General features: G+C 39.9%; 1 pseudogene and 1 gene segment (V, D, J or C); both read left to right on the top strand.

Moving 5' to 3' along the window:
- The first annotated feature begins 6239 nt into the window (after window positions 1-6239).
- On the top strand, window positions 6240-6512 carry LOC104664692 (annotated as a pseudogene).
- Window positions 6513-7864: 1352 nt separating this feature from the next.
- Window positions 7865-11598, top strand: LOC104664700. The segment is given in 3 exon segments: window positions 7865-7921; window positions 10970-11123; window positions 11198-11598. Coding segments are annotated over 3 exon segments (612 nt in total).
- Window positions 11599-14685: the final 3087 nt, after the last annotated feature.

The following is a 14685-nucleotide window of genomic DNA, read 5'->3' as shown; positions in this document are numbered from 1 at the left end:
AAGTAAAAATAAAAACCACATAATCATCTCATTGATCAATATTAACATTCAATGTAAATCTAAATCTCCCCTAGGAATCTTCCATCTTCTCTTGGCCCTCCCCTCTCCTCAGGCATCCCAAACCAGAGCTTTCTATATATTAGGAGACATGAAAATAGGGCCTTCTCTCAGCTGATGAAAAACAGCCCAGCCCTGACTCCGCAGCTCTGGCACAGAAGCCCCAGCCCTGGAATACCAAGGTGCCTCCATTCAGTCATCAGCACTGAACACTGAAAACATGCCATGGAGTTGAGGCTGTGCTGGGTTTTGTTTGTTGTTGTTCTAAAAGGTGATCAAGAAGAACTAGAAATATTGAGTGTCAGTGAATATGAGTGAGAGAAACAGTGGCAGTTTCTGACCAGAATTTCTATGTGTTTGAAGGTATCCAACGTGAGGTGCAGCTGGTAGAGTCTGGGTGAGGAGTGATACAGCCTGGGGGGTCCCTGCGACTGTCCTGTGCAGCCTCTGGATTCACCTTCAGTAGCTATGGCATGCACTAGGTGGATCAAGCTCCAGGGAAGGGGCTGGAGTCAGTCTTACATGAATGCGAGTGGTGGAGGCACATACTACTCAGATTCTGTGAAGGGCTGATACACCGTCTCCAGAGAAAACACCAAGAACTCACTGTATCTGCAAATAAACAGTTTGATTGTTGATGCCATGGCTGTCTATTACTGTAAGAGACACAGTGAGGAGAAGTCAGTGTGAGCCCAGACGGAAACCTCCCTGCAGGAGCGCTGGGGAGAAATCAGGTGCACGGGTCCCTCAGGGCCCACTGGTCAGAGGCCACTCCAGAGGCAGGTTCACATGAAGATTAGAGGTTGGTTTTCTCTCAGGATGTGGGACTTCATCATCTTCTTCTGTCACTTTCTTTAGGGAGCCTCTTCATTTTAGAATTCTGTGTGTACCATTGTTTTATATATATTTATATATATATGTATAATATATACACACACACATATATATATAATCATGAAATATGAGGATATATTTTCCCATGCACAAAATGTAGATTGACACAGAGAAGAAAAATTATCAACCAATGTCAAAAATATCAGAGTCCTGAAAAAGCCTAGGTGTTCTGGTGGGTCATCGCCAGTCAGATTCAGTACAGTTAACCTCAGTGAATTTCCATGATTCAAATACTATTTATGGATTCTGATCATACCCAAGAGAGAGTCTGCACCAGAGTGAGTGTCATATAGAACCTCACAACTTCCATATATGACCCTTCTCTTGACAATGAAGTATGAAATTGAGTATCAGCAGTGATTTGATTTTTCTTTTGCTTTGCATATTCTTTCCTTTTAGTTATTGTTTAGTTTAGTCATTTCTTTTGCTATATCCATTTTTTTTCTTAGTTGTGGCTTTCACTTTTTCATTAGCTTTTCCTGCTTCCTGATAAAGGAAGAAAGACATACTTTCTGTGGTCTAAATTCCAGGGCTCAAGCCTTTTCCTGGGGGCTCAGGTGAGTCTCAGGCTGTGGCCCCTGCAGCCACGCGAGAGAGACTGATGGGACTTTCTTCCCTTCTCATGACTCAGAGCCCTCCATGATGCTGTGGAGAATCATCTGAGATGCCTGTGGCCATTAGTGGTGAAGGTGATGAAATGTGGATGTGGATTTGATCCCGCGCTGTGCAAACAGTCATAGAGTCACTTTTCTCACCATAGTGTTAGAAAGAGACTGTGAAAGTTGTCGGAATCCAAATGGAAAAATTTGTGTTAAAACCCTGGGAAATGGAGCTGGGAAGGCCATGAGGGAGGGTTCTCATCACACACATGTCTTCCCTAACAAGAACTGTCATAAACAGATTCTGCCAAACCACAACATTGCACAAAGGCCAGCACAACTTTAAAATAATTACTTCTCCAAGTACATCTGCCCAGAGCTGCCTGCCCAATATTAGCCTGATGCCACCCTGGTTATTGGTCATTTTATCACAGGTTAACTGTCTCAAAACCGTATATGTGGCCCTCCTCATTTTTTCTTTAAAACACTTTCCTTATTTAACTACCCCAATGTGCCCATGCACATTCCCATTGCAATGCTTATTCTCAAATAAATATCACTTTACTTTAGAGTCTTTTTCTGTCTGATATTCAGGTTTGACAAGCTGCAGATGGACTTGCCAATTTTCTGTGGGATATAGGGGATAATAATTATGAGAGATGTCTAAGCATGTTCAATGTTCATGAGACCAGCCATAAATAAATGCAGGCTGGAAGTCTCGGAGAGAGTTGAACCTGCTGAAACACCATGGCATTTTACCTTCTCCCATTCTTCTCTGATTGGAATCAGACCCAACCCAGGTTATCAATGACAATCTACCTAAGCTAGAGGCAACTGATTATAGTATTAACAGCAACAATGGGTTTTCCTTTTCTGCCTGGCTTTGTATTGTCACCTTGTTCCATCCTCTAGAGTGTCTATTTCAGCCCTTCGGATGCTGGTTTTAGAGTCCTGCCTCTAAAGTGTAATTTCTTAGTTCTATAATGGTGATAAAGGAGGAGGAGGTGGGTCTCGATTTGTTTTAGAAGTTCAGGCTCTCATTCTCTTCCAGACACTCTGGTACAGAATGATTTATGGGATTGTCCCCTTTCTAGGGGAAAGATATTCAAGAGAATAGGAAGGCTCTTCAGTATTTGGTCCCTGAGAATTTTACACTAGAGCACATTCACCACTCTTGACTTCAAGCATTCCAATATGTATTTGAAGTCTTATCTTGAAATAGACTGTATCTCATATGGCAGACTCTGCCTCAGGTAATCTCATACCCTGACTTTGTTACTCTCTACAAGGACTTGTCTCTCCCTAAATTTCAGATTTGTTGTTTTTCTTAAATCTTTGATTATCTGAAGTATGAAAGACAATTTGCCAAATTTCTTATTTTCTGTTTATCTGTTATTGCTGATGTTGTTGCTGTAAAATATAAAAAATATATATATTTCTTATCTATGTACTTCTCTAAGCTGAGGAGCAGATATTTTTGGTAAAACCCAGAATAACATAAGCTTCCTCATATTAATTAGCTTCTCACGTATGTTAAATGCCAATTACCTGAAAATGTATCTGCGTGAACCTTAGTTCTCTCCATAATTTTAGGTGAACATTTCTTGACAATAGTGATAGTTATGTCATGTTTATCAATGTATACTTTAAGGATATGAAGTTTATTGTCTCTCAATTAAGCTTTTGAAGTTTATTACAAGCAAACAAATAAAAAATTAGACAAAAAGAACTGACAGAAAATGGATAACGTATGTAGCGGAATCACACTGTTCTCATTACAGGCAGTGAGTTCTGCAAACCGCACTAGACATGTCCAGCTCTGTGCTGGAGTTGGTTCAGGGAGCACAGTGATGAGAAGCACAGGCTCAGATACTGGAACTCAGTCATCTCAGACATGAGCACTTAGACACAGATATAGACTTTCTGTGTGTGGGTTTATGTTCACATCCATAAATGGAGAAAACATTGAGTCTCACAGACATAATTTACACACATATTTAAAAATATAATGTAGTGTTTGGTGCTAAGTGTTTATCACAGCACAATTTCCTAATAAAAGTGCAAATCTTCCAAATACCATAAGTCACCAAACTCCTGCAGAAGACTCCATCATCTTCTCTCAGCAATGCCTTCTCCTCACGTATCCCACCCTAGAGTTTTTTATGTAGTTGGAAATATGCAAAGGACCCTCCTTCTCTGGTGAAAACCAGCCCTGCCCTCACCCTACAGTTCTGGGATAGGAGCCCCAGCCCTGGAATTCCAAGGTTTTTCCACATGGTGATCAGCACTGAACACAGAGAACTCACCATGGGGTTTGTGCTGACCTGGCACTTACTTGTTACTATTTTAAAAGTAGACTCGGGGTGAACTAGAGATTTTGAGTGTGAGTAGATAACAGTTAAGGAAACACTGAAAATAAATGCCAGTTTCTGACCAGGATGTCTCTGTGTTTTTGGGTGTCCAATGTGAGGCACAGTTGGTGGAGCCTGGGGTAGACTTGGTACAGCCTGGAGTGGGGTACCTGAGACTCGACTCTGCAGCCTCTGGATTCACCTTCAGGAGCCACTGGATGCACTGAGTCTGCCAGGCTCCAGGGAACAGACTGAAATGGATCTCATGTATTAGCAATGATGGGAGTAGCACACGTTACCCACATTCTGTGAAGTTCTGATTCCCCATCTCCAGAAGCAATGTCAAGAACAAGAACACACTCTATCTGGAAATGAACAGTTTGAGACCTGAGTACACAGCCATGTATTACTGTGCCAGAAACACAGTGAAGGGAAGTCAGGTTGAATCCAGACACAAACCTCTCTGCAGAAACACATGGAGGAAATCGGCTACAGGTGGCGCTCAGCTCCCACTGTCAGATTCAACCTCAGAGGCCGGTGCAGATAGAGGGTAGGAGCTGGTTTTCTCAGTGTTTGGAACTTCCCTCTCCATCTGACAGTTTCCCAGAGAACCTCACTAATTTAGAGTTCTGTGCCTACCAGACAAATCTCCAAATATACACCTTTTAAAAGGTTGTAATACAAAGGCCTAGTCTCACATGTACAAAAACCACTTCCAGGCATGAGAAGTCCTCAACCATGGTCACCAAGATCAGAGTCCTGAGGAAGCTCAGGGGTGCCTTGTGGGTCTTCTCCAATCAGACTCAGGACAGGAAACTAATTTTAATCCCCTGATTAGAAAAGGCTTTAGGGATTCTGATTCCAGCCAAGAGAGAGGCTGGGCCAGAGGCAGTGTCACGTAGAACCTCACATGTTTCCTGGATGCCCCTTCTCTTGATATTAAAATATGCAAAGCCGTATCAGCACTTATCTGGTGCCCCTTTTGCTGTCAATCAATTTTCTTTCTTTTAATTTTTCTCACTTTTTCATTTTCTTTTCTGCTCCCTGAAAAAGAAAGATGTGGTCCATATGGTATAAATTCCAGGGCTCACGTTTCTTGGCTGGAGCTCAGGTGGGGCTCAGTCTGTGGCTCCTGCAGCCGCATGGGAGAGGATGATGGGACTTTCTTCTTTCCCCAATGCTTGGGACCCTCCACTGTGTTTCATGGAGACCCATCCGGAAATTTGAGTGGCCCAGGGGAACTGAAGGGCATAAGCTTGTTTGGTGACAATGAAATGCAGCTGTGGAATTGATTCTGTGTTGTGCGAACCAGAAGAGCTTTTGAATGTTGTCAGAATCAAAACGGAGTCACTTTTGTTAAAACTTCTAGAAATGGGACCGGGAAAAGCCATAGAGGGAGGGTTCTCATACACTTACACTTGGTAACAAGAACTATCACAAATAGAGCCTTAAAAAAGCACAGCCTTGCCCAAAATCCACCACAACTTTAGGAAAAAGTTACTCCCGCAAGATATGTCCTCATATACTGTGTGTCCAACTTTCCCCATTTGCCACCCTGTTATTAATCCTTGCAGCCCAAGAAAACTGTCTCAAAGCAACTTACTTAACCCTTCTCAGTTTAACTTTAACAGCCTAAGAATTTACACCCTGAAGTAATTGCCTCATTTAGTGTTAATATTAATGCCCTTTTGACAATCTTTGAAGCTGTTTTTGTCTGATGTTTCTTGCAACATGAAAAACGGGAATGGGAAGTTTTTTGTTTTTGTTTTTTTGTTTTTTTAAACCATATAAAGGATTTTTAGGAAGAGATGATGGAAAGACAACCTTAATGTATTGTTCAGTGTTTCTGCCTAACACATCGATCTCTTAAAATATTTTGCTGTGTCTTCATGTGATAAAGCAGACACCGACACTGAAGATAAAAGAAAAAATGTGCGTGCCTTCCACATTCCAAATCATAAAGTGGTGCTGGGGGTGTTTCTGATGAAGTGAATCACAGGTCATAAGTGCTAGTGCGAGTAGCTTTGGAAAATGGAGTTTATAGGTTTCTTAAAGATTTGCTAGTTTTAATTTAAGAATATTATTTACTATTTATTTTTAGTTCAAGCTTTCCAGAGGATTCCTGGTGGTAATGGCAATGTAGTATTTAAGAATGACGAATGAACTCACAGCGTTATTTTGTAATATTTTCTGTAGGGTGTACATGTCAGTCACTTGACATAAAAGCTCATGTCGGAGCAGTGTGAAGAAGAAGAGGTGAGAACGACCCCCAGACCGACCAAAGCCCGCGTGCACTGCATCCCGCGTCCAGCACCTACGTCCCCCCACCGTCGCCATCATGCCCAAGAGAAAGGCTGAAGGGGATGCTAACGGAGATAAAGCCAAGGTGAAGGATGAACCACAGAGAAGATCCGCGAGGTTGTCTGCTAAAGCTGCTCCTCCAAAGCCAGAGCCCAAGCCTAAAAAGGCCCCTGCAAAGAAGGGAGAGAAGGTACCCAAAGGGAAAAGGGGAAAAGCTGATGCTGGCAAGGAGGGGAATAACCCTGCAGAAAATGGAGATGCCAAAATAGACCAGGCACAGAAAGCTGAAGGTGCTGGAAATGCCAAGTGAAGCGTGTGCATTTTTGATAACTGTGTACTTCTGGTGACTGTACAGTTTGAAATACTATTTTTTATCAAGTTTTATTAAAATGCAGAATTTTGTTTTACTTTTTTTTTTTAAAGCTATGTTGTTAGCACACAGAACACTTCATTGTTGTTTCTGGGGGAAGGGACATATATCACTAATAGAATGTCTCCAAAGCTGGATTGATGTGGGGAAAACACCTTTCCCTTCTAGTTTTGAAAGACTTCCTCTTGGCTCCCAGGAGGAGGGAGTCCCTACTTTGACACACATGGCCACCTTGGCACAAAAGCCCTGTGGTATGGAAAAACAAATTTGTTTTTATGTCCTCTTCTCCCTTTCCATCTTTTAGCATAGACTTAACTCCCTTAAGCCCAGACATCTGTTGGGACCTGACCCCCACTCATTGGTTACCAGTGTGTCAGGCAATCTGGACTTTCCAGTGATGCCACTGAGATGGCACCTGTCAAAAGGGCAGTGGTTCCATTTCTAGATTGTGGATCTTCAGATAAATTCTGCCATTTTCATTTCACTTCCTGAAAGTCAGGGTTGGCTTGTGAAAAGTTGTTAAACAACATGCTAAATGTGAAATGTCAACCCTCACTCTAAACTTTCCCTGTTCAGAGCATCAGATGAAGACTTCATTGGGTTTTATAGTGGCTTTCTGATTTTTGGTAGTCCATTGAAGAAGGGAGTTTTAAAGTTGTTGTATACTGTTAACGATTGCTTGCCCATGCCCTGTCTGAAATACCATGATTGTTTATGGAAAATATCTTTAATAAAGCTGGATACAGTTTGGCTTGGAAAAAAAAAAAGAAGCTCACGTCACTGATAGAAAAATGAAAATTGAGCCAATTTTAATAACTGCAGTGGAAATAGTTTTTGGCAATGAGTGCTTCAACACAACCACAAAATAAATAGACAAAATACTAAAATACAGCAGGAATCTGATCTCAGTTTCTCTGACTTATATGGACAAGCCTGTTCCACATCCAAATTATTGTTCAAACTCCAGGAAAAAATACACTTTTGGATTCTGGAAGCTAAAATCTCTCTCGTTAGATAGTGCTAAAGTACTCGTGAAATGCAGAATTGTGTTCCTGAAGATGACTTCACTGTGATTTTTTTTTTTTCCTGTTGACAGCTTCCCAATCTGTCTCAGATGTCAAGCCCTGATCTATGGGGTGAATGTGGTTGCACATGACTAGCAGAGACTGATTCTTCACATCTCCAGGTGCCCTGTCTTGGGAGCAGCTACAGAGTCAGCCCTAGACTAGAAGAGCCCACACGGACCTTCTGCATCACTTGTGTCTCTGGTCACTCCATTACAAACAGTGCTTATGACTGGGCCTGAATCTGCCAGCTCAGGAAAGGGCTGGAATGGATGGAGTGCATTGGTAGTGATGGTGGGGGTCCTACCAGCCTGTGGCAAATGGAAGCATCTCTTTTTTATCAGGCTGAATAACATTGTAGTGTTTTCTTATACCACTTTTACTTCATCCCTTTGTCCATTACCAAACACTTAGGTTGTTTTTATATATTGGCTGCCATAAATAGAGCTGCAATTAACATAAGAGCACAGGTGTCTTTACAAGTTTATGATTTTATTTCCTTTGGCTCTATTCCCAGGAGAGGGTTTGCTGAGTCATATTGTATTTCCATTTTTGACGTATTTATGAGCTGCTATACTGTTTTTCATAATGGTGGGACTAAAAATAGTGTAGTCATCACGGAAAACAGTTTTAGTTTTGACATGATCCAAACACAAATAATGTTTGATCCTGGATATCTATAGGAGTTTCTAATAAAATTGGTGAATAAATTAAAAAGCAGTAAGCAAAATCAGCAATTCAGAAATAGTGTACCCAGATGGTTTTTCTCTCAGAAATGAAAGAGAAATAAGCTATTTCTCAGGTGAGATAAACTAAGATGTTTTCTTCACACTTGATGGGTCATACAAGAAATATTCAAGGGAATTCTTGTATAAAAGCCAGCATATGAAAACCATCACCTTGGAAAAAAACACACAAAAATTGTATTTCAATGGCAGAAACAATAAAAAAGAGAAAAGAAACATTATTACTACAAAACAACACCAAATCCTAAAACCAAACGGAAAGAGAATAAACAAAGATAGAAGAGTGAGCCCCACAGACGGCAGGAGAGAGACCCAGGCTTGGTAGAGTGTGGACCAGTGAGGGGGAACCACGGCAAGTTGTACATGAGAACACACCCTACTACGGGGAGCTCTCCTTAAAACCCAAAACTATCCTAAATTTTAAACATATTTACTTACAAACTTTAAAATATAGAGAAAGACACCACGATAACAAAAGATAAAGGAAAGGTGGATTTGCATATTAAAATATAAAAAATGTGTATTTCTGAACAAATGATAATACTTATGAGGGGGGACAAGTTTATTCTATCATGGGAAATGATTTAAGAGAAGAACATTCAAAATGCTTATGGCCCTAATGAGGAAGCTTCAATTATGAATATAAATAGTTATCTCACTACAAGGTTGATGACTTGAGAAACTTCAAGTTTTGCAAAGAAACAACCTCATCTGGCACAAATTATAAAAACTCAGCCTTTAATATCAAAGCAAATTATTCTAAGAACACGCAGTAAATAAAAATCATTGATTGTTATAATGTGCTCCTATTGACTGAATAGTTATGACCCCCATAAGGCATATGTTGGAATCTCAACTCCAGTGTGATGGTGGTAGAGGTGGGGTCTTCATTCTCCTTGAATGTTGTTGAGGCACCATCTCCTGAGTGGAATTAGTGCCCTTTAAATAAAATACCCCAGAGAGCTCCCTCTTTCCTTCCACGAGGTGTGGTCATGGTAGGAAGGTGGCCATCTATAAATAAAGAATTGGGACATCACCAGATACGAATCTCTAAGGCATCTTTATCTTGAACTTCCCAGCCTTGAAAATCGGGACATATACATTTATGTTACTTCTGGGCCACCCAGTCCATGGTATTCTCTCACAGCAGTTCAGTCTCAGCAAGTGCAGTGAGGACCCAGAATACTTGAGAGAAGAGCATTACCCTCTTCTTTACATCTCAGGATCACAGAATCTTGACCTTGGGCTGAACAGACCAGAAGGTGGTGCTTCCCTCTCCCCCAGATCTCAGTTGACGTCATGGTGTCAGGTCTTTATGGTGGAGACTAAATTCCAGTCTGTGATTTGGTGGATGCCTATCTCCTCCCAGCTTCACTTACAAGACAGAGTTTCTATGCCATGTGTTATAGGCCAAAAACAGGTGTACCCCAGTGATTCTCACGCCAGCTCACCTGTGGGGCAGAGGTTCTGGGGAGCTTCCTGGGAGAGGCACAGTGAGATCATAGGAGTCCACTACTCCCACGCAGTTTTCTGTACTTAAAGCAGGAATGTCCCTCTGAGATACTGAACCCTTTCTTCTGCAGCAAGAGAGAGTCTGGTATATTTTTATGGTGATAGAGGCAGGGCATAAAAACAGTGATACAAAGCTCTCTCTAAAGGGTGTGCCTTGATTTGCAGTTGAATGAGAGTATTTTCAACCCTAAACTTCATCTAAAATGTTAGTGGTTTTCATGGTAAGTAATTAATAAAAAGCTGATACCTCCATGAGAGCAATATAGAAAACAATAGTCCACTCATTTTTAACAGAGAGAATAAGAAAAGCTGTAATTGAAGAATAACCAGCTGGGCACCATGGCACAGCCTCGAGTTCCATATACTTGGGAGTTTGAGGTGAGAAGATCACTTGAGCCAAGGATTTCAAGCCTAGCCTGGAAACACAGCTAGACTCCATTTCTTCAAAAAAAAAAAAAAAAAAAAAAAAAAAAAAAAAAATTTGGGGGTCAGGACAAACCTCAAAAACTGCCCCAAAAAGAAGCCAAATTTAATTGCATCAGATTGTTGATCAATTTATGTTACAAAACAATGTCTCCATTCCAGAAATGAGCACAGTGTAACATCTAGATGGTATGTTAAGAGACACAAATGGTCAAGTAGAAAAATCAGGTAATTAGGCTGTCAAAGGCAACACTGCCAAATGACAGCGTTTCCATGGAAACTGTGTGTACATCCAGGACTGCATCTGTGAACGATGACATCATACCCTTCACAGTGTCAGTGTCGAGGACAGAGACATCACTCAAACAGACAAGCCAAGGGACTTCAGAAATATATAAGCAGAAATACAGTGTGCAAGTATGTAAAAATGAAATTAGATGATGACTGCTAAATGATTATCGAGACATGATCACATACTATGAAATAATATTTTCCTGAATGATAGGATTACTACCAATCTCTCCCAGGACACTCTCTACTCTGTGCACAACCCTCCCGTCAGGCCCCACCCTGAGCTTGCCATATAGTAGGAGACATGCAAATAAGAACCCCCTTTTGGCTGATGAAAAGCAGCCCAGCCCTGACCCTGTAGCTCTGGGAGAGGAGACCCAGCCTTGGGATTCCCAGCTCTCTCCACTTGGTGATCGGCACTGAATACAGGAGACTCACCACGGAGTTTGGGCTGAGCTGGGTTTTCCTTGTTGCTATTTTAAAAGGGGATTCATGGAAAACTAGAGATATTGAGTGTGAGTGGTGGATATGAGTGAGAGAAACAGTGAGTATGTGTGGCAGTTTCTGACCAAACACTCTGTGTTTGCAGGTGTCCAGTGTGAGGTGCAGCTGGTGGAGTCTGGGGGAGGCCTGGTCCAGCCTGGGGGGTCCCTGAGACTCTCCTGTGCAGCCTCTGGATTCACCTTCAGTAGTTCTGCTATGCACTGGGTCCGCCAGGCTTCTGGGAAAGGACTGGAGTGGGTTGGACGTATTAGAAGCAAATCTAACAATTACGCGACAGACTACGCTGCGTCGGTGAAAGGCAGGTTCACCATCTCCAGAGACAATTCAAAGAACACGGCCTATCTGCAAATGAACAGCCTGAAAACGGAGGACACGGCCGTGTATTACTGTGCTAGAGACACAGTGAGGGGAGGTCAGTGTGAGCCCAGACGCAAACCTCCCTGCAGGGGCGCGCGGGGCCACCAGGGGGCGCTCGGGACCCACTGAAGACGGGACCGTTCCCAGGAGCAGGTGCAGGGGGAGGTTTTCTTTCTCCTCAATTGGAGAAGTCAGGTTTGTGTTTTCAGAACTTTGGAGTCTTATGGGTTGTTACATTTTTATACTGTTATTTATATGTATTTATTATCATTTGTATTTAAGTTTTAATAATTTTGAACATTGTATGTAGTGTTTTTTTAAAAAAAATATATACTTTCAAGGAATAATTATTCCTAATTATTTGCAGTTATTCTTCCAGAGTTTTATTAACATATCTTGCTATCAACAACTACATAGCTATGGGAACATAAATTTACACCTGTAGACATAGGTCTAAATACCACAAACCTGTGCATAAATGTGTAGTCATTTATACTTAACATTATAATAAAGTAATTTTAAAAATATGTCCTAAACAGTGAAACTTATTGAGAACTAAATATAAATTATTGGAATAATCCATAATTGATTTCAAAAATTTTATATTGATATTAATTAATATCTATTTCTTTACTTAAACACTGTATATTGGTCATTTCAAAATAGCTAAGATAAATTTCAAATGGCCTTGATGCAAAAAATGAAAAGATTTTGAGGTGATGAATATGCTAATTAGTTATATTTAATTATTCCATATTGTATTAATATATCACAACATTGATTTGTACCTCATATATATATACAACCATAATTTATCATTTTTCAAAACAATTATTTAATCCATCCTAGGTCATAATCTTTTTTTCCCTGACCATGTCTGATTGGATTGTCCTGAGAAACCCATCCACATGCCTGCCTCATGCAGGCTTCTGAGAGGAGCTCCATGAAGGACAGAAGCAGGCGCCCTGTGTTGAGTCCACACGACCTGAAGCCTCCCTCTCCTTGGATTAGGGCATCTCCTTGGGACCACATGGGTCTTCATTTTGTTAGAAATCCAGGGCACAATTAGAAATTTCAGCAGTAATAGCTGGAAAAACATTGAGACTATATTTAACTTCGTACTTGTGCTCTCAAATACCTTATTTCCCTAAAGGGTGTTCCTAGTTATTATTTTACACATGATATTTGTAATTAATACTAATAAGATAGGTTAAAATATTATCTCAATTATTTAACAACTTTTGATAATAACAAAATACATGTTCCACATTTTTTGACCAGTTTGTTTTCTCTATGAAATGCATGTCTATTAAGTTATTATAATTGGATGTCACCCTTATCTTTCTGATTTCTGGGATTTAATACTAGCAGGTATTGTTGAGTATATTTTATTAATTCATATTATATTGTTCACTTTTTCAGTATGATTTTATTATTATTTGCATTATTTACTGATTTTTAAACTAGTTCTTATACAATATTTTTAATTTTCCACTTTTATGAGATGTAATTTCTACATAAGGAATAATGCATAGATCTGCAATGTACCATTAGAGGATTTCTGGCAAATATAAACACACTTGTCTCCAACAGCCAAGGTGGGATGAAGAGGAGGCCCATCCCCCAGCACAAGTGGCCTTCTCTGTGCTTCCAGTCAGCTCCCACATTTAACACAATGTTTTGATTTCTGCCACTGTAGATTCATTGTTCATGTTTGGAGCTTCACATAAATGGACTCAACCATTATAGACCCCTTTTCTGGTAAAGGGCTACTTTTTTATGTTTGACGTTTATTTAGGCTATTTCATATGTAAAATTGAATCTGTATCTTGACATTTATTCACTTAACAGACTGCCTCTGATATAAAATCTCAAAGTTTTGATATATATGGAGAAAGAGAGAGAAACAGAGAGAGACAGTGAGAGAGAAATTTTATACTTGAGTCAGTCCATTTAGCAATAAATGACAATAAGTTGATCCATTTTCCTGTCAATGCACTTTGAATTTGTTTCTGGTTTATTAACATCATAAGCAAAGCTGCTATAAATATTTTTTTCTATTTATCTTTTCTCATTTTTATTGAGAAAATGTGGAAATATACATTTCTTCATCATAAAACTAAGCTTAATTCATTCAGCTTTATGGAACTATAATTGACAATAAAACTGCATATATTTAAGGTGCACCAGTTGATGTTTTGGTATAAACTGTAAAATTTTCACTATGACCAAGGAGACAGCATATCTATGACCTCACAGTTACCATTTTCCTCCTTTAATTTATTATGTATGTGTCCGATGAGAACACCTGAGATCTGTCCCTTTTCCAGGGACAAGTTTGCAATACAGTGTTGATAACTATAGTCCCATCGCTTTACATTAGACCTCCAGAACCCATCCAACCTGCACAACTGAAACTTTATGCCCTTGACAAGCATCACTCTGCTTCCCCTCCTCCCAGCCCTGGAAACTACTTTCCTACTCTCTGCTTCTAAGAATTTGAATATTTTAAATTCCACATGTAAATGAGATAATGCAGCATTTGTCTTTCTGTGTCTGGCTTATTCCACTCGGTATTATGTCCTCCAGGCCCATCCAAGTTGTTGGAAATGTTATAATTTCATCATTGTTACAGGTCATGTAATATTCCATTGTATGTATATACATTTCCTTTATACACCCATTTGCCTATGGTCATTAACTTTAAAAAATTCTAGACCATTGTGAATAATCTTGTAATAAACATATTTTTTACTTACTGATTTTATTTCCTTTGAATACACAGCCAGAAGTGGGATCACCAGATCACATAATAGTTTTACTTTCAATTTATAAAATAACTTCTACTACCAATCCACTGAATAATTCCCTTTTCAGCAGCCAACTGTCAGCATTTTATCTTTTGTCTTTATGATAATAGTCATGGTAACTAATGTGAGGTGGTATCTCATCGTGGTTTTGAGTTGGATTCCCCTGATAAATAGCAATGTGGAGCACCTTTCCATGTCCTGCTGGGTATGCATACGTCTTCCCTTGAATACAATGTCTATGTACAGTTTTGCCATCTTAAAAGTCAGGTTATTTTTTGCTATTGTATGGGTTCTTTACACATTTATGTAGATCCATTTGTCAGATACATAATTCCACATAATATATTTTTCTGTGATTTTGGTATCAAATCCAAATAAATCATTTTCCAGATCAATTCCAGGAAGC

Source organism: Rhinopithecus roxellana, chromosome 5, assembly GCF_007565055.1.
Source record: "Rhinopithecus roxellana isolate Shanxi Qingling chromosome 5, ASM756505v1, whole genome shotgun sequence".
Lineage (NCBI taxonomy): Eukaryota > Metazoa > Chordata > Mammalia > Primates > Cercopithecidae > Rhinopithecus > Rhinopithecus roxellana.
This window is presented reverse-complemented; position numbering and strand designations above follow the sequence as displayed.